We start from the raw sequence: 21313 nt of genomic DNA on the forward strand, positions 1-21313 counted from the left end.
GTACAGAGAGAAGGTCGGGTGACATTGGGAATTAACCTGTGCTGCCACTTGGCAAGGAGGCTGGTGCCGTGCCGAGGGGCATTTGCACAAGAGGGGCTGGAGGTGGGTTGGAGCCCTAGAGGGGCGTGTACTGGCACCAGGAGGAAAGGGAGGCTGTGTCTGCAGTTGCTGCCGGGCAGGGTGGGAGGGAAGTGATGGTGATGTGGTAGCTCGAGGTTGGGGGCGGGGGGCAGGATGGGCCGAGACGCAAGCCAGGTCTGCACATTAGGGAAGGAGTTACCCTGTGAGACATACTTGGATGTGTCTCTGGAACATTTATTCTGACATGTGGTAGATTTGTCTTTTGTATTCTGTTCCTTCAGTGAAAGGAGAGCACTTCTTGTGTCCGTGTTGCCGGACAGACAGATTTGGTCCTTAGGAGGAAAGACAGGCTGGACGTGGTGGCCTAGGAGTCCCCTGCAAGGGTCGCGACTCTGGCTTGGCTGCGATTTCCAGACGGTGCCGTGTGGGGAGAGGGTGGGTCAGTCTGTGGGCGGTATTGCAGGGGCGCCAGAGGGGTAGGCACAGGACCAGAGACTCGGTCAGAGAGGTGCGTGTGGAACTGAAGGGCACGGGGCGGGCAGGCTGTCATGCTCACTCTCATAGGGGGCAAACCTTGACATCAAAGTGGTGGCAGTACAGAGCAGGGGCCCAGAGCTGGTCTTCGTATTTGACCCAGAAACATCATTCCCAAGGATTTATGTTAAATAAATCAGTGGTTGCAAAGCCTGGAGACATTGAGCTATAACGTAGTGTCTGTGTATAGTAAGACATACTGCTGAGTGACCACAGGGAAGGCTTCAGTGAGTTGTGAGGGGGCGTCCTAATGCTGCTTATATGTCAAGCGTGTAAAAACACGGACACTGATGTAATTAAAGCCCAGGTAGGAACTGTATTTTAAAAATGCTCGTGATCCCATTAATGAATAATATGCAGATTCCAGATGATACGATACCATTTTCTCCATCAGACATTTAAAAAAGTTGACAAACATTCTGTTGCTGAGTCTGAAGAAACACAGCTCTCAGCATCGTCAGCGGCAGTGTAAGTAGGGACAGTCATTGCGGAGGTACGAAATGTAGATAGTAGCTCCTCTTCTAGAAACACAGAAATGCTTCTATCAGCGGTTATTTGCTTGGAAGGGAGAAAATGGCTGAGAAGCTTGCACCAGGTGGTCCGGGCTGGGGTAGTAGGGGCGAGTGTGCAAGCGGCCAGCTCTTCTGAGGACACAGGACAGAGGGGGCGGACAAGGAGTGTGAGATCTTCCCAGTGAGCAGTGCTGACCGAGTCCGAGCTGTGGCTTTGCTGTGGGGCAGCTGAGGCCAGTGGACAAAACTGTGTCAGCTGTTGGCGAGTGTAGGTTGTGGAGCTGAGCCTCTGGGGGGCACTTGCGAAGAGAGACCCTTCATGGAGCCGGGCAGAGGGGGAGCAGAGCAGGGATGCAACTGCTCAGACCCCGGGCTGGCGACAGTGTGCTGCTGGCGTCATGATACTCAGACGGCTGCACCGATCGGGGTTCTGGAAATCATCTGCACACCCGGGTCTAAGGAAGAATCTGAGAATCTGAGAAGAATCTGAGATGAGCTTGTCTGATTGGCGTGAGGGCAGCTGACCCTTGCACAGCTCAGGGGTTCGGGTGCTGACCCGCCCCCACGCCCCCACTGGAACATCTGACTAGAGTAACTGTTGACAGCTCCCTGTTGACCGGAAGCCTTACCAGGAACAGGAAGCGCTGACCCGGGTTTCGTACGTTCTGTGTATCGTGTGCTGTGTTCTTCCGGTAAAGGACGCAAGAGAGGAGAAAAGTGTCAGGGAAATCCGTGTATGGTACTGTACTCTGGTTTTCAACACCAAGGTCCACGTGCGGGCGGAGCCTGTACTCAGCCCCTGCTGTGGGAGGATCCGCTCTGTGTGGCTGCTGGCGTTACTTTGTTTCAGGAATCAAGGTGGACCCTTGTGGCATAAATGGAAGTGACAGTAAATGATAGTTGATGTTTTTGTTTCGAGTTAAGGGTATGGTTTTATTACATCTTCATTAAGAAACTCTCAGGGAACATATTTATCAGAAGGCCAAAAAGCAGGGGATCAGGCTTCTTTTCCTGTTTAGGAAAATGAGGAAATGAACAGCCCCTGGACGTCGCTGACTCTAGCTTCTTCCTTATGGCTTGTCTTTTCTTCTTTCTCTTCTGCTTTTTTATTTCTTGTTTGGGCCTTCACAGGCTCAGAGCAGCCAGGCCGACCCGGCAGTCATGGATATGTCCGCTCCCCGTCCCCTTCGGTGAGAGCCCAGGAGACCATGTTGCAGCAAAGACCCAGCGTGTTCCAGGGAACCAATGGAACCAGCGTCATTACACCCTTGGATCCAAGCGCTCAGCTCCGAATCATGTAAGTGCCCCGTGTGCGTTTCGGCTGAGAAGAGCGGTCTCCGGCATCTGCCGCACACCTGTAAGTGCGTGACCGCCGCGGTTTGGTCACCCACTGCCCGCCCGACGCGTTTTGTCGTTGCAGCTGGTCCTTCCGCCGCCCTAGCACGCCCCCCGTAGAGCCTGCCTTTCATGGACTTGTGTGTGGTTTGCTTCTGTTCGCAGGCCGCTGCCCGCCGGGGGCCCATCAATAAGCCAAGGCCTGCCGGCCTCCCGCTACAGCACCGCTGCAGATGCCCTGGCTGCCCTTGTGGACGCCGCAGCCTCTGCCCCCCAGATGGAGGTTTCCAAAACTAAAGAGAGTAAGCATGAAGCTTCCAGGTTAGAAGAAAATTTGAGGAGCAGGTCAGCAGCAGTTAGTGAGCAGCAGCAGCTAGAGCAGAAAAGCCTGGAGGCGGAGAAGAGACCCGTTCAGTGTCTGTACACTCCTGCAGCCTTTCCAAGTGGCAAGCCCCAGCCCCATTCCTCAGTAGTTTACTCTGAGGCTGGGAACGAGAAAGGGCCGCCTCCAAAGTCCAGATATGAGGAAGAGCTAAGGACCCGAGGGAAGACTACCATTACTGCAGCTAACTTCATAGACGTGATCATCACCCGGCAGATTGCCTCGGACAAGGATGCGAGGGAACGTGGCTCTCAAAGTTCAGACTCTTCTAGTAGCTGTATGTATCTCCATCGGAGTTTTGCAATGTGCTATCTGAGTAAAGAATTACTTTATTCCGTAGGTAAAGCAGAACAATATGACATAAAGAAAATCCTGATCTGCGGGTAAATGTAATGGAAAGGTTTTATGGGTTAGTAGTGCAAAAATGTCTCTTCTGCTCTTTGTCATGACTGTTTAAACTTCAGTTTCTTAAGTATGCCTGTCAAAGTATTTCCCGTGAACACTGTGTCCTTTATGGAGGTAAAATTGCAAAGTAGACAGGGCAGAGCTCGTGGTCAATTTTGGGCATCTGGAAGGTCAGAGGGGCTACCAAAGCCTCGTAAGCATTTTCTAAGACACAGATTTTTAAAAAGCAAGATCACTGTATTACTGGTGACTGGTATTTACGGTACTTCTTTTCTGCAAGGTGGTTCTTTAAAAAATTTTTTCTGTACATGTATTGGTCCTTTTTATTCCTTCTTTATGCATATGTCCTATTCTGTGCTCATTTTCTAAAACTGTTTTCATGCAATTCTTTTTTTTTTTTTTTAACTTTTTAAATTTTATTTTAATTCCAGTATAGTTAACATAGAGTGTCGTGTTAGCTTCAGGTGTGTAACGTAGTCATTGGGCACTTCGGTACATGACTTGGTACGCATTGTCATAAGTGTACCCTTCACCCCGTCCCCGATTTCCCCCAGCTCCCATCTGGTGACCACCAGTTTGCCCTCTACCATTGCAAGTTCGTTAGTCATTTTGATGTCTGCCCTGTGAGTCCGTAAGAGTTCACAAATCTACTGTAAAATGCTGGAAGAGTTCCTTCAGAATTAACAACTGCCTAAATTCTGTGTGGAATTCCTGAAGGAAGAATCGGGTATTTAAGCAAGTATCCGCTAATCCTTGAAGTGATTTAACCGTATGTGGGCATCTCTCTGTTGGTGTTTATTAATGAAATTGAGGAGAGTTGGAGATTTCTTACGCATTAGCATGCAACGCATAATTCTTTTTACCCCCGGGCCTACTTGTAACTTATTTTGGTAAATACCTACCCCATGGCTGAGTTTTTTGGAAAGAAGGGTGCAGGTGGGTAGTCTGCTGTATAGACAGTAAACTTCTGTTCGTCTGGGAGCGTGAACATCTGCAGAACAGATAATACAGGTGCAGACTGTGCTAGCTGGGGAGGATGTCGTTGCAGGAGCAGGCCCGGAGGGAGGTCACCAGCACACCTGGTGACCCACCCAGCCTGTGGCTTACTGGATGCTGGGGCACACGGCTCTAGTCTGACTAGCAGCCACTTTCAGCTGACATCACAAACCGGACCAACTCTAGGAGTCTGAAGGCCTGAAAATAGGTTTGTCGTCTGTTCTGAGTGGGGCTGTCGTTTTTACCACTAAGTGACATGCACGAAGTCCATAGCTGTTCACTGTTACTCAGTGTGGTTTCCAGTTTTTCCCTTTAGGGCCTCCCTCCCCCTGAAGGTGAACACAGGTTAGCCTCAGACTTCCTAGTGACTGTATGTTGGTTGTGCTGAGGTTTAGCGTGCTGGTCATGAATGCCAGTGGATACCGAAGTCGGAAGTGGTCTGAGTTACTTTGAAAATAGTTATTTTAGTTCCTGAGAGATCATTTCTGTCCCAGTCACCAGGTTCCTGACCTCCTGAGTATACTAGACCCCAGCGAATTACAACTTGTGTGGCCTGGTGAAGTGGTGGGAAGACAGGGCTGTTAGTTGGGTCCTGGAGGATCTGGGTGGGAGCCTGGTCACAGCTCATTCCAGGCTTCTAGACCTGCATGCAGGATCCACTGATCGATGACACTTGCCGATCCAGCCAGTCGTACAGGGACCCTTTGGGCCGCTGGCAGTCTCCCCAGACTCTGCAGCCTGTAGAAGCAGAGTACACTCTAAAGTCAGGAGGTTGCATGTCCCTGCCCTCCACTGCATCGGCCTGCAGTCGGGTTTCCTGGGAACTTCCGCTTAGAGGGGCCTTCCCTGATGTGGACTTCCTTTCTGCTAGGGGGGTGAGTTTACTTCTTTTTGGACATCTCCTGCCATTTCTGTGTTTTTCCACAGTGTAACAGTGCTGAAAAACCATTTGGAGTAATACTTTTTGTCTGCAGTAATCCGATGATTTCTGAAAATTATTATATAATGTTACTTCATCTGTAGCTTTAAAGTCATCATTGTAATGAAGCAGTCGGGTACCCGACAGTTTTTCTGACAGCTGAGTGTCCCCCAGAATTTTAGTCACTGGAAATGGTGAGCTGTGGACATCCACTCTCTGATTCGTTCAGCCTCCTCTGAGGAGTGTCCTTCTCGTGGCAGTGCTCTTCAGCTTCCGGGAGAATGCTGCAGGCCATTCCCTAGCCCGCCTCACCTCAGGGTCCTAGAGGCCACACAGTTCCAGAAAATCCTACTCCATATAGAGACTAGGAGCCTGAGGAAGACTCGCAGACCGCTGATACCAGTGCCTTGAGGGGTGCTTGGTTTTTACTGCTGAACGTTTCAGAGAACAAAAACCAAAAATATGTGAATAGGTTTGAAGAGTTTGGACTTCTGCGACTTTTCACGGGATTCGTTTTAAAATGAGATTCTTTACTTTTCTTAAAGTATCTTCTCATCGGTATGAAGCCGCCGGCGATGCTATTGAGGTGATCAGCCCTGCTAGCTCCCCTGCGCCGCCCCAGGAGAAGCTGCAGGCCTATCAGCAAGACGTGGCCAAGGCAAACCAAGCGGAAGGTCTGTAGTTTTTAGCCACCGGCTGACCTGTTTTCGTATCTGCACCCCACCGGCTGACCTGTTTTCGTATCTGCACCTGGTGTTTGGTTCTGATGATCTGTCTGGACCATGTGACCGAAGACTTGGTTTTGTTTGTTTTGGTTTAGAGTAATCTTTATAGGAGTCTGCTTTAGAGATGTGCAAAACTGCACTAATGGAAAGTTGGTTTTATTTTTAAAATTTTTTTATTTTTTAAAGATTTTATTTATTTATTTGACAGACAGCAATCACAAGTAGGCAGAGAGGCAGGCAGAGAGAGAGGAGGAAGCAGGCTCCCCGCTGAGCAGAGAGAGCCCGATACGGGGCTCGATCCCAGGACTCCGGGATCATGACCTGAGCCGAAGGCAGAGGCTTTAACCCACTGGGCCACCCAGGTGCCCCTGGAAAGTTGGTTTTAAGCTTTGATTGATTACTCCTTGTTTACATCTAATGATACAGGAAATAGTTGATATTTTGTTTCCCCTCTTAACACTTTCACAGGGCATTCTGTACTAGTTCTGATCTCTGTCAGTCCGTCGTAGTTTTCCTTTCGAGATTAGAGTCAGGAATTCTGGATAGAGATGGGCATCACACCCCTCGCATGCGCTCCTCTGAGTCATGTTCAGTCTTTGATGAGTGAAAGGCCGGGGCATCCCTGAGTAAGACATCTGTCTGTCCTCCTTTAGGTGAAGCCACCAGACAGTATGAAGGACCATTACATCACTACCGACCCCAGCAGGAACCGCTGTCCCCACAACAGCAGCTGCCTGCCTCCTCACAGGCTGACGGGGTGGGCCAGGTGCCCAGGACCCACCGCCTGATCACACTTGCTGATCACATCTGTGTAAGTTGTTCATTAATTTTTCCTTTTTTGGTCAATGCAGAAGGCATATTTCACAGAGAGGGAATCATAAAAAAGATGTCCAGGTTTTTTATGCTACATTATTTGTCACGTACATCCTCAACAGATTTAACCAACTCCTTCTTTTTTCATTCACAGCAAATTATCACACAAGATTTTGCTAGAAATCAAGTTTCCTCACAGCCTCCCCAGCAGCCTCCCACTTCTACATTCCAAAATTCGCCATCTGCTCTGGTCTCCACACCTGTGCGGACTAAAACATCAAACCGTTATAGCCCAGAATCCCAGTCTCAGTCTGTCCACCATCAAAGACCAGGGTCAAGGGTTTCTCCAGAAAATCTTGTGGACAAAGCCAGGGGAAGGTATGGTTTTTATTTCAAACTTTATGTATATTTCCCAAGAGTAAAACAATGTTTAACTGTTACTCTCTACAGATCCCCTTTAAGGTAAGGGATCCATTACTCACACCTAAGATTGATTTACCTTCATGCCTTGGGAAATACAAATGAGGGTTTTCCCTCTGTATATTCTTAGAATATTCACTGTCTGGGCAATTGGTATTATATCATTTTAATGTCCATTCAACAAAAGTCAGAGTCTTCATCTTTCCATGGAGGGAGGTGATAAATACTATTTCAAGTTTGATAAATCAAGAAAAATGTAAGATTTTTTAGAATTTTAGAGGTAACCACCAAAGAACTTGAAGAAAAATGGTTAGAAATGGGCACCTATAAAAATTGGATGGGGTCGATCAGGAAAGCAGGTGGCAGGGCATATACCCAAATAAAATTATATTCAAAGGTCACAGGTGCCTCTTAAGTGTATAATCACTGAGCCAAACCCTTTTTTTGGTCTGAACACTGTGTGTCTTTCACATTGTTCTTACCAACATGGTAGCCAGAGAAAGACCATTGACCTGCAAAGAACCACTCAGCCCTACAAGGGCATAACTCGAGCCTCTCTGGACTCCCCTGACAAGCATTCAGGGTTCAGTCTGGTACTCCAGTCCTTTCTCCTTTAATGGGGGAAAGACCCGGTAAGCAGTGAAAGGCTGCAGGGCTCACCGGAGTAGCAGCCAAGGGCGGGATGGCAGGATCTGGTGCCAAAGCCCTGTAGTGGTCCTGACCTCCTGGCAGAGCTTGACTGTCCTGGTTTGACTATAAAGCAGTGGCAGCAGACTTTCTGGTAACTGGGCATATGTAGTGAAAACCTCAGGCAACTTTTTTCTGATATAAATTAACAACTTTTATTCCTTCTCCGGAATAATGAATGAATTAGTTTCTGTTCCGAGTAATTCATAGATGGGCCGTAGGAGCACAATCTAATACTTTCTGTGGTACAATATCAGGCCTGGAAAATCCCCGGAGAGGAGTCACGTCCCTTCCGAGTCCTACGAGCCCATCTCCCCGCCCCAGGTTCCAGTTGTGCATGAGAAACAGGATAGCATGCTGCTACTGTCTCAGAGAGGAGCCGAGCCCACAGAACAGAGGTGAGAGACCCGCTTTGCTTCCGGCCAGCAGCTCGTGCGTGTGTGTGTGTGTGCACGCATGCATAGGCGGTGTTTTATGCCTCTTCTCCCTTACGCTTGTGTGTCAGGGTAGGAGTCCTGAAGGATCCTCTAGTCTCTGTTTTCCTGGTGATCTAGTGCTACTGGATTTTAATGAAAAACTGATATTTATAAATAGGTTGTGGGGGAAAAAATTGGTCATTATTCTTCTTGAAATTTAAGACTTTGTAGATCTGTTTTTTTAAAAAACCTTTTTTGTCCACGTGGTCCAACCACAGTCTGAGTGCTTGGGACGTACCAAGACTTGTGGACTGTACATGAGAGGAAGTAACTGCTTCCCATGTTTTTTCTTACCTGTTCCTAAGCTGACCCCTGTGAATTCTTCGATTTTTATTCCTCTCTGGATTAGCAGCCTTTGATCTGGCCCTGACCTGGTCCACTTCCCCTAGAGCACTTTATCCAAAACTCGTGGACTCAAGCTCCAAGTGATTAGGTTGGCATCTGAGTTCCTCTGAGCAGCTTCTTGCCATGCCTCGTTTCTGCCTTTCCACCCTTACTCTTCTGTTTGTCCACCACTTGCTGTCCCTGTAATGCCTTTCAGTCCCATGTATGTGGTTTCCTTGGCGTCTGGCACCCGCAATATTTGGAAAGGTCAGTACAGGATTTGCCTGTGGTCAGATAAAGAGGGAGGGTCTCACTGCACAGTTGGTGCATTTCTTCCCATGGGTTCTGAGCTGTTTCCGCAGTGTACGTATTCAGAGCAGGAAGATAGGTGTTGGTACCTTTCAATGAAATGAAGAAAATGCATTGTTGGAAAGGGGATGATGTTACTTTTAATTATACGTTTACATGTTTTTCCTTAAGTCTGTGAGTTTTTTGCAGACAGGGCCACATTTTCCTTATTTTTCTGTCGCGTATTTGTCTCTCCTGACGTGTAGTAGGAATCCCTGAATTTGAATGAATCCACAGGACCAGATGAGGTCATCAGCAGCCTTCCACCTGTTCGTGGCTGTCATCTCCGGCTCTAGCTAGACCACTCACTGGTGGCCTTGAGCTGTTAAAGAAAAAGCTTGCTTAAAATGTGTTAGTGTAGGAAGTTGCGAATGGATTGTGAAATCTTTTATATGAAACAGCTCCTCTAGTGGGAGGCTTGAAATGATTCTAATGGAGGCGGTTTTACTTCAGCGTTGTAGCTCTCCTGTCCACGTCCACAAGCTTTGATTGCTTAGGTACGGGCTCGCTGTTCTATAGGCAAGTGGCGCTTGCTTATAGGCCAGTGTCCGTGCTGTTGGGCAGATGGCGGCGGGTGGGCTGTTTCTAAGTTTTCCTTTTAACATCATTTGCTGCTTATTCCGCCTTTGTTAAGAATCTCTGTTCTAGATTATCTCCATTCCTGTCCTGTTTTTATGCAAGTGCTCATGTGTTTGTGTCCTGAAATACGATGTGGGGCTGTCACCACACACACGAGATGGGGAAGTGGTCGTTTTCCCAAACACTATGGAAGTCCCCGAGGTTAGGGGCACATGACAAAACAGATCTAACGATAGACACGACTATGTCCCCACAGGAATGATTCCCGCTCGCCAGGGAGTATAAGCTACTTGCCTTCCTTCTTCACCAAGCTTGAAAACACGTCTCCCATGGTTAAATCAAAGAAGCAGGAGATTTTTCGTAAGTTGAACTCCTCTGGTGGAGGTGACTCTGATATGGGTAAGTGGGATTTCTTTCATGAATCCCAAAATAAAACCTGCATTGATAATGCTCTCTCTGGTGTTGGCCTCTTTTGCATCCTTGAGTTTGCAGGCTCCAGCGGCATTTGATCTTAATTTCTTCGATTGCCCATTCGTGGGTTGCCTGCTAGACAGCAGGAATGTGCTGTTGCTGAAGCTGCCCATTTTCTCTCTGAACATGTGCGGGGCCTGGGAAACTTCTCTTTTGGGGGGCAGATTCGCTCTCCACAGTTTTTTGTTTTTGTTTTTTTTTTTACCACTGGTCTTAGTTTTATCCATTTGGGCCTCCTCTGCATGACCTCTCCTCCGCCATTTGAAGACAAGTCATGTCCTTCAAGTCTTCCCTCTGGAAACATCCCATTTCGTCCGCGGTTCATCCCGTGCTTGTCCCCAGCTCGTGCTCTCCACAGAGAACCACCTGATACAGCTCCGCCTTTCAGTAGGTTGTGTGTTAGGGTGGTATGATCTCCCCCAAGTGCATCCTTTAGTATTAAGGGACTCTAAGACTCTATGAGGGGTTCTGGTAACTAGTACACAGTTAGGCTGTAGTGTACTTAGTACCAGAATATATATCAAGGTCTCTTCTAATGTGCTGCCGTTGAGCCAGACTGTTCCCTTGCTGTACCTTTGTCGCTCCCCACCCACGTACAGGCCGAGGCAGTCTGCTTGTGCTGTGCAGTCACCTTTGCTGCCCTGGCACAGCCTTTCTGGATCTCGGTTGAGTCATCCAGCACTCATCTGCAGCCGTGATCCGTCCACCACGCAGGGACACAGTAATAGTCACAATGGTGGCAAACAGCTCGAGTCCTATAGAGAGAAACAGCGCTAGGGACTTGTAAGCACGTATAAGCTCCTTCCATCCTCAGGACAGCCCTATACCCTGCAGTGTAGCGGTGTCTGGTGTGCAGATGAGGAAATGCAGGCATCTAGGAAGCGGGGCAGGTCGCCTGGCGAGTGTGTCTCAGGCTGTGGTCCAGGTCCTGTGTGCCAGCAGCCTTCCGGCGGCTCTGTGCTGGCAGTGTCACCGCCTGCGTGCTGGGTACTCCTGGGTAGGACGCAGCTCTGTGGCCCACAGACCTTCCCTCTGGGGCAGAATGCACGCGTGCCCCGGACGCTAATCCGCGCTCTGTTCCTCGGCACTCACTCGCTCGGGCCCGCTTCTCCATCATCTTAAGCGCATCAGGGATGGCAGCGACAGTTGCCGAATCTGGGTCGTCCCCCCGTCTGCTCTGTTTCTGTGCTCTGCACCGGCTTGCCTCCTGCCCCTGTCACAGGACAGTGTGGGCTGGGAGCCCCAGACTGCCAGGTGGCTGTACGTCTGGATCTGACCCTTTGTGATCAATAAAGGTGGATCCAAGAGAAGAAAGGACAAGCCCAGGGTTGGCTGTTGTTTGTGAACAGTCTCTTTTGAAGGGGCAGCAAACTGTCTCAAAGAAAACATTTTCAAATACCGGCCGGCATTGCTGTTGGTCTTGCCGATATCCTTTCCTTTAAAAAAAAAAATCATTACAGCATTTCCCCATCTCATCACTGGTTTCATCTGTTACTTACAGTGGCTCAAATGTCACTAACAAACATGTGGCGTGCTCGCCGTCGGATCCAAGGAGCCTGCCCGAGCACAGTTTCGAACTGTTTCTGCCTCGCTGCCTCGCGGCCTGCACTCTGCCTCTCTAGTCCGGGTCTGGCCATTTTAGTGGGAAAAAGATTCTTTTTTTTTTTTTTTTTTTTAAAGATTTTATTTATTTGACAGAGAGATCACAAGTAGGCAGAAAGGCAGACAGAGAGAGAGAGGGGAGGAAGCAGGCTCCCTGCTGAGCAGAGAGCCCGATGCGGGGCTCGATCCCAGGACCCTGGGATCATGACCTGAGCCGAAGGCAGAGGCTTTAACCCACTGAGCCACCCAGGCGCCCCTAGGGGAAAAAGATTCTTGACAGGCAAATGCCACGTGACTTGAAGTAGCCTCCTTTATACTTCTGTCACCTGTTTCCCATGTCCTCAGGCAGTAGCTCTCTCGCTCGGTCATCCCGCAGTCAGTCACTGAGGTGGGTCCTGTGCCGGGCGCGTGCAGAATGACAGATGGTCTCTACTCTGGAAATGTGTAATGACACGAGCATGTCACTTTCACACGCGATAAATGTATCAGTAGGAACAAGTAGGAACAAATTGCTGGAGGACTGTTTTGGCTGCCAGAAATGTTTTCAAGCGTGGAACGGGACAGTTAAGGAATTGTATGTAGGGTCCAGCGGGCCGATGGGTCCCCAGGGCACATTCAGTCGTCCTGGAGAAACAGAACGGAGACATCCAAGCTGTCAGCAGCCGAGACCACTTGGTTTCAAGTCCGTCTCTCAGTTCAGTGTGCCTGGTGACTTTATTCTTCAAAATCCGTATGCTTGACCCATTTTCTCTTCCAGAAATATTCTCTTCTCTTGCCTTTCAGATACTGCATTCTCCTGTGTTTTTTTCCTCTACTTCTCCGGCCATGTGTTATGTCTCTTCAGCCACTCAGTCTTGCTTTGACTGGCCCTCGGATGCTGGTTTCCCAATGTTCTGCTCACGCGATAAAATCCCTGAATCATGTCATCACTCTGGGAGTTTCAACCGTGTGCTGAGAACTCCCAAACTTGTATCTGGACTTCAGCATTTTCTACTGAGTTTTACTTACGTACCTTTGCAGACTTCATGTCTCCTCGGGTATCTGGCTTCTGAAATGTCTGATATTGTAACAGTCCACCTGTCCACGTGGAAAAGTCTGTCACCCCACGCCCTACCCCCACCCCCGCCACGCTTACCTCCACCCCCGCCACGCTTACCTCCACGGTGGCTCCACTGTCGCACTCTGGGCATCGTACCCCGTATACCTCATCGAGTCTGCCTCCCAAACAGCTCACACATGCCACTCTCCTCTGCTCATTTCTGAGCAGGTGTCCTGTTCCCTCACGAGCTCGCCCATCTCTTTAAGCAGGGATCCCCACACTTTGATATTATCACAGGCCCTGGACTGCAGGCCCCAGGACCCTAGCACCATTACTGAGGCAACGAGGGGATTCTATTATGATGGCCTTGGGGAACCACGCTGAACCGTGAACTCCGGAGGTCAAGGATTTTAGCATTTTAAGCACAGGATCTTCGTATCCTCATGGGCTGAAAATGTGAAATTGTCTTTATCTGACCATTTTGATCAGTAAGAAGGTGATTTTATTACGATTCAACCAGATAATTGTTCATTAAATACCTGTCCAACGAATGAACGAGCCCTAGTTCAGAAACTTCCATGAGGACTGCGAGGCTGTGTCTATCACTATATTTTTTCAGGTTCGGTTTCTTTGCCTAAGTGTCACCTGACCCATAGTAGGGAGACAATCCTGATTTTGTAAGGTCTTCCTGGAGATTTCTCTCCTCTTCCTGTTGCCAATTTAAAGCTTCCCTGACTAAGAAAGTTCGTTTCGAGGCACACATAACTCCCGTCTCCAGAGCCCGGTCTCCTCTCCAGGGCAGGGTCCGTCCTGCTGCAGACGGGTCACCAACGTCACATCCTTCCCTGGGACCGCTTGCTTGGCTGCCCACCTGCTCCCTGCAGGCTTCTCTCTCTTCCCAGTTCTCAGCATCAAGTCAGAGGTTGGGATGAAAACACCGTTTGTGTTCCGAGATTCCTCCCGTTTCTGTGCTTTCTGTGTTGTTCCCAGGCTGCCTGCCTGTTGTCAGACTGCGCCAGTGACAGACAGATCACGGGCTCGTCCCGGGAACGTGACAGTAGTCCACAGTGACCCACGGAAACTGTTGGGAAACCCACAGTCACTTTGGTGCTCTTCCCTGCAGGGTCTGAGGTCAGGCCGCCTCAGACCGGCTGGCCTTGGCCAGAGTCACCTCAGGTCCAGGTGTCTTCCCAGCACGCTGGCCTCCTCGCCTCGGGTTTCTGCGGCAGCGCAGCGTCCCTTTCTGCCTCTGACTCTGCTGCCCCTCTTGCCATCTTCCTGCCTCCTCCAGTTCTTTGCCAGAGTTTCTTTTTTTTAAAAATTACTTCTTTCCCTTTGTTTTCACTTAACTGGTGAAAAATAAGGTTGTGATCGTGGAGAATAAAAAGGTGAATTTTATGGGAGGGTGTGAGACACTCTCTCTTGACACGTGTGGTCGCTGCGCCTCCACTAACTCGAATGTTTGTTCACATACAGCGGCCGCCCAGCCGGGGACGGAGATCTTCAACCTGCCGGCGGTCACCTCATCAGGTAAGGGGCGCAGCGGGGTTGCCACCCAGGCAGGCCTCGGCAGACCGTGTCACCAACCTACTGCACAGCGGGGCCTGCTCCAGGATACAGGAGTGAATGAAATCCTGTCATTTAGTCAGGGAGGGGACAAAGATGGTAGCAATAAAAAGGGATTGAGGGGTGCCTGGGTGGCTCAGTGGGTTAAGCATCTGCCTTCGGCTCAGGTCGTGGATCTCAGAGTCCTGGGATGGAGCCCCACATCGGGCTCTCTGCTCAGCCCGGGAGCCTGCTTCCCGCCCTCTGTGCCTGCCTCTCTGCCTACTTGTGATCTCTGTCAAATAAAATCTTAAAAAAAAAAAAAAAAGGGATTGAGATTCAGTAAACACTTGCTGGCAAGAGAAAGGGACAAAGAGAATCAAAACCATTCAAGAAAAGCGTAGAAACTAGAGCTGAAAAGAGGAAATGTTGGAGTAATGAAAGTGAGCGACTGATGGGTTCAGCTCAAAGAAATAGATTCCCCGGGGCTCTTCTCGGAGGGTGGCCGGGCCTGTGCGTGGGCCTCAGTGGAGCTGCAGGCCACGCACTGTGTTCCCTCCGGAGGCTTTCGCTTCTTGCTCCGCCATTCAGAACCACGCAGGAATGCTGCGCTTGTCTCTCTCCAGGCTCGGTTAGCTCTAGAGGTCACTCTTTCGCTGATCCTGCCAGTAATCTGGGCCTGGAGGACATTATCAGGAAGGCGCTCATGGGAAGCTTTGATGACAAGGCGGAGGAGCACGGGGTAGTCCTGACCCAGCCTGTGGGTGTGGTGCCTGGCGGGGCCAACACCTCTGTGGTGACCAGCAGTGAGACGAGGAGAGAGGAAAGGGACCCGTCGCCTCATTCAGGTAAAGTTTCCACTGTTGGGCTCTCCTGCTTGCCTCTCCCAAGAAAAAGCTTGTTGATTTCCAGGTTGTATTGCTTCACCGAGAGACTTCATTTTATATGCTTTTCGAGTCACTTCTCAGGGTTTAGTTCCTTACAGAAACGTTTGTTTATCCACTCATTTTAGTAACGTACAGAAACTTTCAAAGGATGGAAATTTTTATGCAAAACGTCACCATTCAGGGTTGGGTGTTATTTTTGTTTGCATCTAATTCTTATCTGGATTGACACATTTTAATTATGATACAAATGCAGTTTCATATTCTGCTTTTGAATTAAAAAAAAAAAAAAAACAGCGATAGGCTCAGCATAAAAGAATTTTAAGCCACAGAATAAAGAGTAAAGAAAAAGGAAAAAAAAAAACTTCAGATCACATCACCCAGAAAATGCTAGTGTTCTTTTCTGAGAAGCATCATTCTATAAGTGTCTCAGTATAGACAGATAAAAGGACAGACAGACATTACCGTGAGATCATTCACACATCTTGGTGGAAGCGCGCACACAGAAAACCTGATTCTAAGCTTCCTTTAAACCCCTTTTTCTCAATTGAGAACTGATCTCTGCTGTGCTTAAAAATTTACCTGCAGGTCTAAGTATTTCCATTTTAGTTTACAAGTTTTTTCCTTGTTACATCAAGCGAAAGCTCTAAGGTTAAGAAGATCAAAGAGATCAGAGGTTTTTTGTTTGTTTGTTTGTTTAACCTACGTATATTAACTTGGGGACGACCTGGATCATTTCCTGCTCTGAAAGAGGAGCGTGGTCCTTCTGGCCTTAGCTCTGGATTTGTACTGACTGACATGTGCGTGTACTTGAAGGTTGTGATGTTGTGATTGTGGTTGTGTGATCCTCTTTGGTGGCATGTGGTATGGCTGTTGCACCTTTTCCTCACAGAGGGGGCTGCGCTCCCAGGCCGCTCACACTCAAAACATGCCTTCCGGCCGCCGCTGCATTTGAAATGACAGCACGGCACGTTCCTCACACCATCCCGCGGACATGACATTTCTCTCCTGGCATCAGTGGTGTGAGAAAGAAGGTTCGGGTGCCCTCCTTTGGAGCTGGTGACGGTTTATCTGCCTGAAGAATCCTCTCTTCCTCACTCTCGATGTTAACTGATATGTTAGTGGTCGTTCTGGGTCAGGTTTTCCTGCACACAGCGAGGCCGTCTGCGGCTGCCGGCTGATTCTCCACTCACGGAAACGTTCCACTCTTGTCACTTATTGGGCTTCGCAGTTCAAAAACACAACTAACACGTTTGCCGGCTCGTCTCCGTCCCATCTGGTACCTTCTAATGATTTTTCATCATCTCGATCTCCTTCTGTTGCTTTACCGTGTTTCGCTTTCCCTTTGTGCAGTGACCCTCTGCGTCGTGTCTGTTCTCATCCTCGTTGTGTGTTGTCGCCTGAGCTTTTCACCTCACCCGTTTGGTTCCTGCAGGTGTGCTGAGCCCCGTTCGGAAACTGGCTCCACACAGGCTACAGTCTCTCCCCTGTGTCCGCAGCACCTTTTCCCCTGGTCCTGGGATGTTCTCTTCCTTACGGCGCAGACCTGCACGTCTTCTCTGCAGATAGTTCTGGAAGGCATTCCACACATCTTTTCGTGTGTGCTGCAGGGGGCAGGGGGAAGTAGTTCTGCCGGGGCCATCACCTGGGCTCCGATCTCTTCACAGATCTTTTTAACGTCTTGTTCAAGAGAGGGCGTCCTACTCCTGTGAACTTCTAGAAACAGCCTGGGACAGGAGGGGCCGGCAAGCTGCTGCTGAGGTCCAGCAGTGCCACAAAGGGGCTTCTGTTCGACACTTTTTTTCTTTTGGCATAAGATTTCCTTGGGTGTCACATGAACTCCTCTGCTTCTCTCTAAACTGATAGGCAGCGAAGCTGTGAGGATTTCAGGTTTTTGTCGGGCTGCTCTAATTTCCTGTTTCTGTGCTCCAAGGCCAGGAAAGAAATGACATCCCAGGAATTTTGTTTCCTTGGTTACATGTTTTTAAGTTGATGGCACGAGGATATAACACCTTTGCCTTAGCTGTTACAAGGTAGATTCTGGCTTTTAAATAATCATTTTTTAACTTCATGGAGTCCTAGGATCGAGATTCTTCGTGCTACCTACCATCTTGCTTCCTTCTCTTAGCATTATGTAACCAGCCTTTTGGTAGGTTTTTAAGTTGAGAACATAATTACTCTGTGTCAATAGTTAATTTATTTCACTTTTAGGAGGAGTTTGCAAACCAAAGCTGATCAGCAAGTCAAACAGCAGGAAATCTAAGTCTCCCATCCCTGGGCAAGGCTACTTAGGAACTGAGAGGCCCTCCTCTGTCTCCTCTGTACACTCAGAAGGGGATTACCACAGGCAGACGCCAGGGTGGGCCTGGGAAGACAGGCCCTCTTCAACAGGTGAGGAACTCGCTGCTAGCAAAGGCGGCTTCAGGTGACCTTATCCAAGCCTTGGCTAGTACTTCTTGTAAAATCAGAAACTTTGGAGGCTACCGTACCAGTAGGTTCCACTTTACAAAACAGAAACTGAACGTATAGAATCTTGAGAATTGAAAGAATGCAAGGTCTGATTACCAGAAATAAGGAAGAGCTGTGAGGACTGGCCAGTCCCCCTCGCGGCTGTTGCATGTTGCAAGGTGCAGCATGTCGCATGTCACAGCATGCCGCAGCGGCTCTGGGTAGACCGGGGCATCTGGGATTTCAGTTCCTCCCGGAACCAACCTGAGCACAATGGGCTGCTCCCACTTGTCACCTGGAGCCTCCATGTAGACATTCTTAGAGCCGGGTCTTAGGGAAATACTGAAAAAAAAAAAAAAAAAAAAAAAAAGCCATCCTCTCTTGTCAGCTCACATTTATATGACTGATGAAAAACAATCATCTAGGATATTTACTAATGTTTTCCATTTTGTACTTGCTTGCTTGAAGCTTTTTTTTCCAAACCTGATAACCACAGTAATGGTAGTCCTGAAAGGGAACAGGCAAACCTGGGGTATTTGGTATAGATTTAAGGGTTTCACGGAATTACAAGCCATCTTTTTTTAGACGTTAAATACATACCAGTGGGAAAAAAATCTGAAATGTGCTCCCCCTTAACATATTAGTATATAAATTTCATGTGGACACTATATCCACATAATTGATGGCCTTTGCTTGATGAACTTGTCACATCGCACTCAGAGTGTGTACTGGTTTGAAAACGTCTCAGCTAAATCAGTGATCGGCCTCCCATCTCTCTCAGAGAAGGAATTAAGTCGTGAAACGAATGACTTGATAAAAATGGTAGGCTTTCCATTTTTAGAGTTTCTTAAGCTGTTGTAAAAGGCTTTCCGGGGACAGTGGAACAATCTAGGTGGTGGCAGAAGGCAGCAGTGCTCTTGCTGGGGTCACATGCCCCCTTCCAGGTCTCGGACCTGCTAAATCCACCCAGTGAGAGCCAGCAGATGGCACCTGCCTGCCGCCCCCGGACCATCGTCCTCAGCCCTACACTCCTGCCTTTACCTCTAAGAGTCTGCACGTTCTCGATGTAGACGCTGAAGCTTAAAAGGCGGTACTTCTACTTGGGATTCTCCACAGAAATGCCCCGATCCAAGTCTTCCCTTAGAACCCCGGCCGAGCATCTGTGCCTGGGCTCCGCAGTGCTAAGCTGCTGCTGGTCCTCAGGCCAAGCGTCCTTTCTAGATTCTCACTGAGGGAGCCTCCCAGGCCCTTCCACGTTGTTTCATGTGCTGTTGGTGTCATTAGACCGTCGGTAGGATGATTGTCTTCTGTGACGCGGTATGGGACAGCGGCTGTCCTCACGACACTGAAAACTGTTTCTCTCTCTCCCCTCAGGCTCAACTCAGTTCCCGTACAACCCCCTGACCATGCGGATGCTCAGCAGCACCCCGCCCACGCCCATCGCGTGCGCCCCCGCGTCAGCGGCCCAGGCGGCCCCACACCCGCAGAACCGGCTCTGGGAGCGGGAGCCGGCACCACTGCTGTCTGCGCAGTACGAGACGCTGTCGGACAGTGATGACTGAGCACGGGGAAGGCGGGCTCGGTGGCGCCGAGGAGTGGGGTGGGGGGGCTCTCTTTTGGGGTGGTTTTGTTTTTAATGGAGGGTCACAAACATGTCCTCCTCTGACTCGTGCCCAGAGACTTTTCAGGAGAGCCTGGACCACGGACGATGAAGAAATGATGGAAATGTATTTGGAGAGTCAGACTGGGGGAGGGGCGGGGGGGCTGCCTTGGATACAGGCACTTCGGTGGATTCGAATAGTGGAGGGCTAAGATGTAGAGTTTTTAAGAAGTGGACAATTCCTGTTCCTACATCTGTTTGTAAAGAAAACCATAATGTCTTTAAATCACTCTTCTGTAAATAGATGACCTTTTTTGCAGTGTTTCCCCTTGCTGTAGTATCTGGTGTACTTATGTTCAAATCAGCGCATCAACTTTGGGGGGGGATTTTAAAAAACAGACTCCACACCTATCTTTTTAACCCTTGCCTTCTAAATGACCTCATACAGCCCAGTTACATAACGTTGGCTGTCACGGGCATTGTACTTTTATCCAGTTTTGTCTCCTCCAAATTCAGATTTCCGGTGATGTTTCAGATCTTGTGGAAATGTTTAGATTTTTAACACAGACCCTGTCGTGAAATCTGTACATTACGTTATTAGGGTCAAAGGTAAGAGAAACAAAATTCTGCCATACTGTAGATTTCCAATGCAGGCTTTAATTTTTTTTAATTAGTAGCACTGAAAAAATATTACTGCATGGGTATGTTATAGTTCCGTTTTTAAAGTTTAAAAAAAAAAGGCTTATTTGAGGCATCCCTCACTGTTATGCACACTGGTGACGTAGCCACACCCCTAAATATACTTTTCCTTCTGCATCTGATGCAGCCCAACAGAGCTTTTGTTTTGAAATAAATCTGACTACCCTGTCCATAGCTACACAGATCACGTGTGATTTAAGGCTCTTGATGTCTCAGGTTTCAAAGGAACTACTAGTATCTTGTCTTTAGGTTGCTCAGTATCGGCTGAGTTGGGAAGGTAACAACCGTGCCGAATGTTCGTCTGTCAGGTGTGCTGTGTCATTTCACTGAATCTCAAGGAGTGAATTTTAAACTAACTATGGTACTAGAGGGTCAGTTTCATCCTTAATAATTGCTTGTTGAATTGAGATTTTTTTTCTCCATCCAACTTAAGCAGAGCCTTGAAGCATCCTTCTGGAGCAAGAGGAAAGAGACCGTTCCGGAGGGACACCACTGAAGATGAGAAAGGGGGGGGGGGGAGACTGAGGTCTCTGCAGAGGATACAAATTAGCACTTTATGGACTAAATTGATCTAAACGTTTAACAGAAGTACTCGGGACTCTAGAGAAAGCAGGTGTACGATAACCACTGTCTGCGTGCCTCCCGGCCTGCCCGAGACTCTCGCAGGGCCCTTAGCACTGGGGTCTGGTCCCTAATTGGGTAATGCGGGCACTGGCTCAGGACCTTGCCCACACGGTTAATTAACAAAGGCCACAAGTTCGTGTGTGTCTGAAGTTCAGCCTTCACTCCTGTTGCTGTTCTACTCCTGGAGACTTCAGGTCTCACGCTAAACTTGAGCGGGGTCAGTGATCCTGTTCACTTGGAAAGTTGGTACTGCTCTGTTACACAAACGCATAAATGTTCATGTGAATGGAAAACAGTAAACTTTCTACGTACCAGTTCCTATTTTAGGTATCGTTCATTTATAGTGCCGGCACACCCAAAAGACATGATGGTGATGACTATTTTTGCAGGACCCTGAAGGTCCTGAGCTACTCCAAATCAGAATGGCTTTTGCCAACATGTCGCCTGAGAGCCTTTTTACTTCCGCAATCGCACTCGAGGACCCCTCACGCCCCCCTGCTCAGTGCAAACGTGTTACCACTCCTGCGGCCACGGCGCGGAGGGACCATTTCTTAGGGCAGAACACGGAAAGGACAGAACTCGCACGTGGCTTACCTAACGGAGCAAACCCTCTGGGAGGGTGGCCGTCCACCGCGGCAGGATCGGGACGGCCCGAGAGGGACCAAGCACTGGCGGATGTTGGCTGTGAACCCAGGCAGGACACTCTGCGGGCTGGGAGCTCAGTGGTCCGAAGCTGCCTCCTTCCGCACGAGCAGGCAGCGCCCCGCAGCCACGGAGGTCTTCCCGGTGCCGCAGAGGGCGGTGTCCTGACAGCCGGGCTTCCAGCGCGTGCTTGTGACCAGGAGTTTCACAGTGCTTTAATTTT

At 49.0% G+C, this 21313-nt stretch overlaps 1 protein-coding gene across 50 annotated transcripts in view; it reads left to right on the top strand.

The window, feature by feature from the left end:
- Window positions 1-20008, top strand: part of NCOR1 (nuclear receptor corepressor 1) — a 154052-nt gene extending 134044 nt beyond the window's left edge. For 26 of the 50 annotated variants that reach the window (XM_082705704.1, XM_082705663.1, XM_082705683.1 and 23 more), the window contains 11 exons: window positions 2259-2424; window positions 2628-3121; window positions 5710-5838; window positions 6543-6700; window positions 6857-7080; window positions 8067-8207; window positions 9793-9935; window positions 14125-14178; window positions 14820-15041; window positions 17289-17468; window positions 18900-20008. In XM_082705704.1, the coding sequence (XP_082561830.1) occupies window positions 2259-2424; window positions 2628-3121; window positions 5710-5838; window positions 6543-6700; window positions 6857-7080; window positions 8067-8207; window positions 9793-9935; window positions 14125-14178; window positions 14820-15041; window positions 17289-17468; window positions 18900-19087 (2099 nt within the window). In that variant the 3' untranslated portion in view covers window positions 19088-20008. The remainder of the gene's footprint in view (window positions 1-2258; window positions 2425-2627; window positions 3122-5709; window positions 5839-6542; window positions 6701-6856; window positions 7081-8066; window positions 8208-9792; window positions 9936-14124; window positions 14179-14819; window positions 15042-17288; window positions 17469-18899) is intronic. The other 24 variants (XM_082705668.1, XM_082705707.1, XM_082705708.1 and 21 more) reach the window with 5 other exon arrangements.
- Window positions 20009-21313: the final 1305 nt, after the last annotated feature.

This window comes from Mustela nivalis (genome assembly GCF_964662115.1).
Source record: "Mustela nivalis genome assembly, chromosome: 17".
Classification (NCBI taxonomy): domain Eukaryota; kingdom Metazoa; phylum Chordata; class Mammalia; order Carnivora; family Mustelidae; genus Mustela; species Mustela nivalis.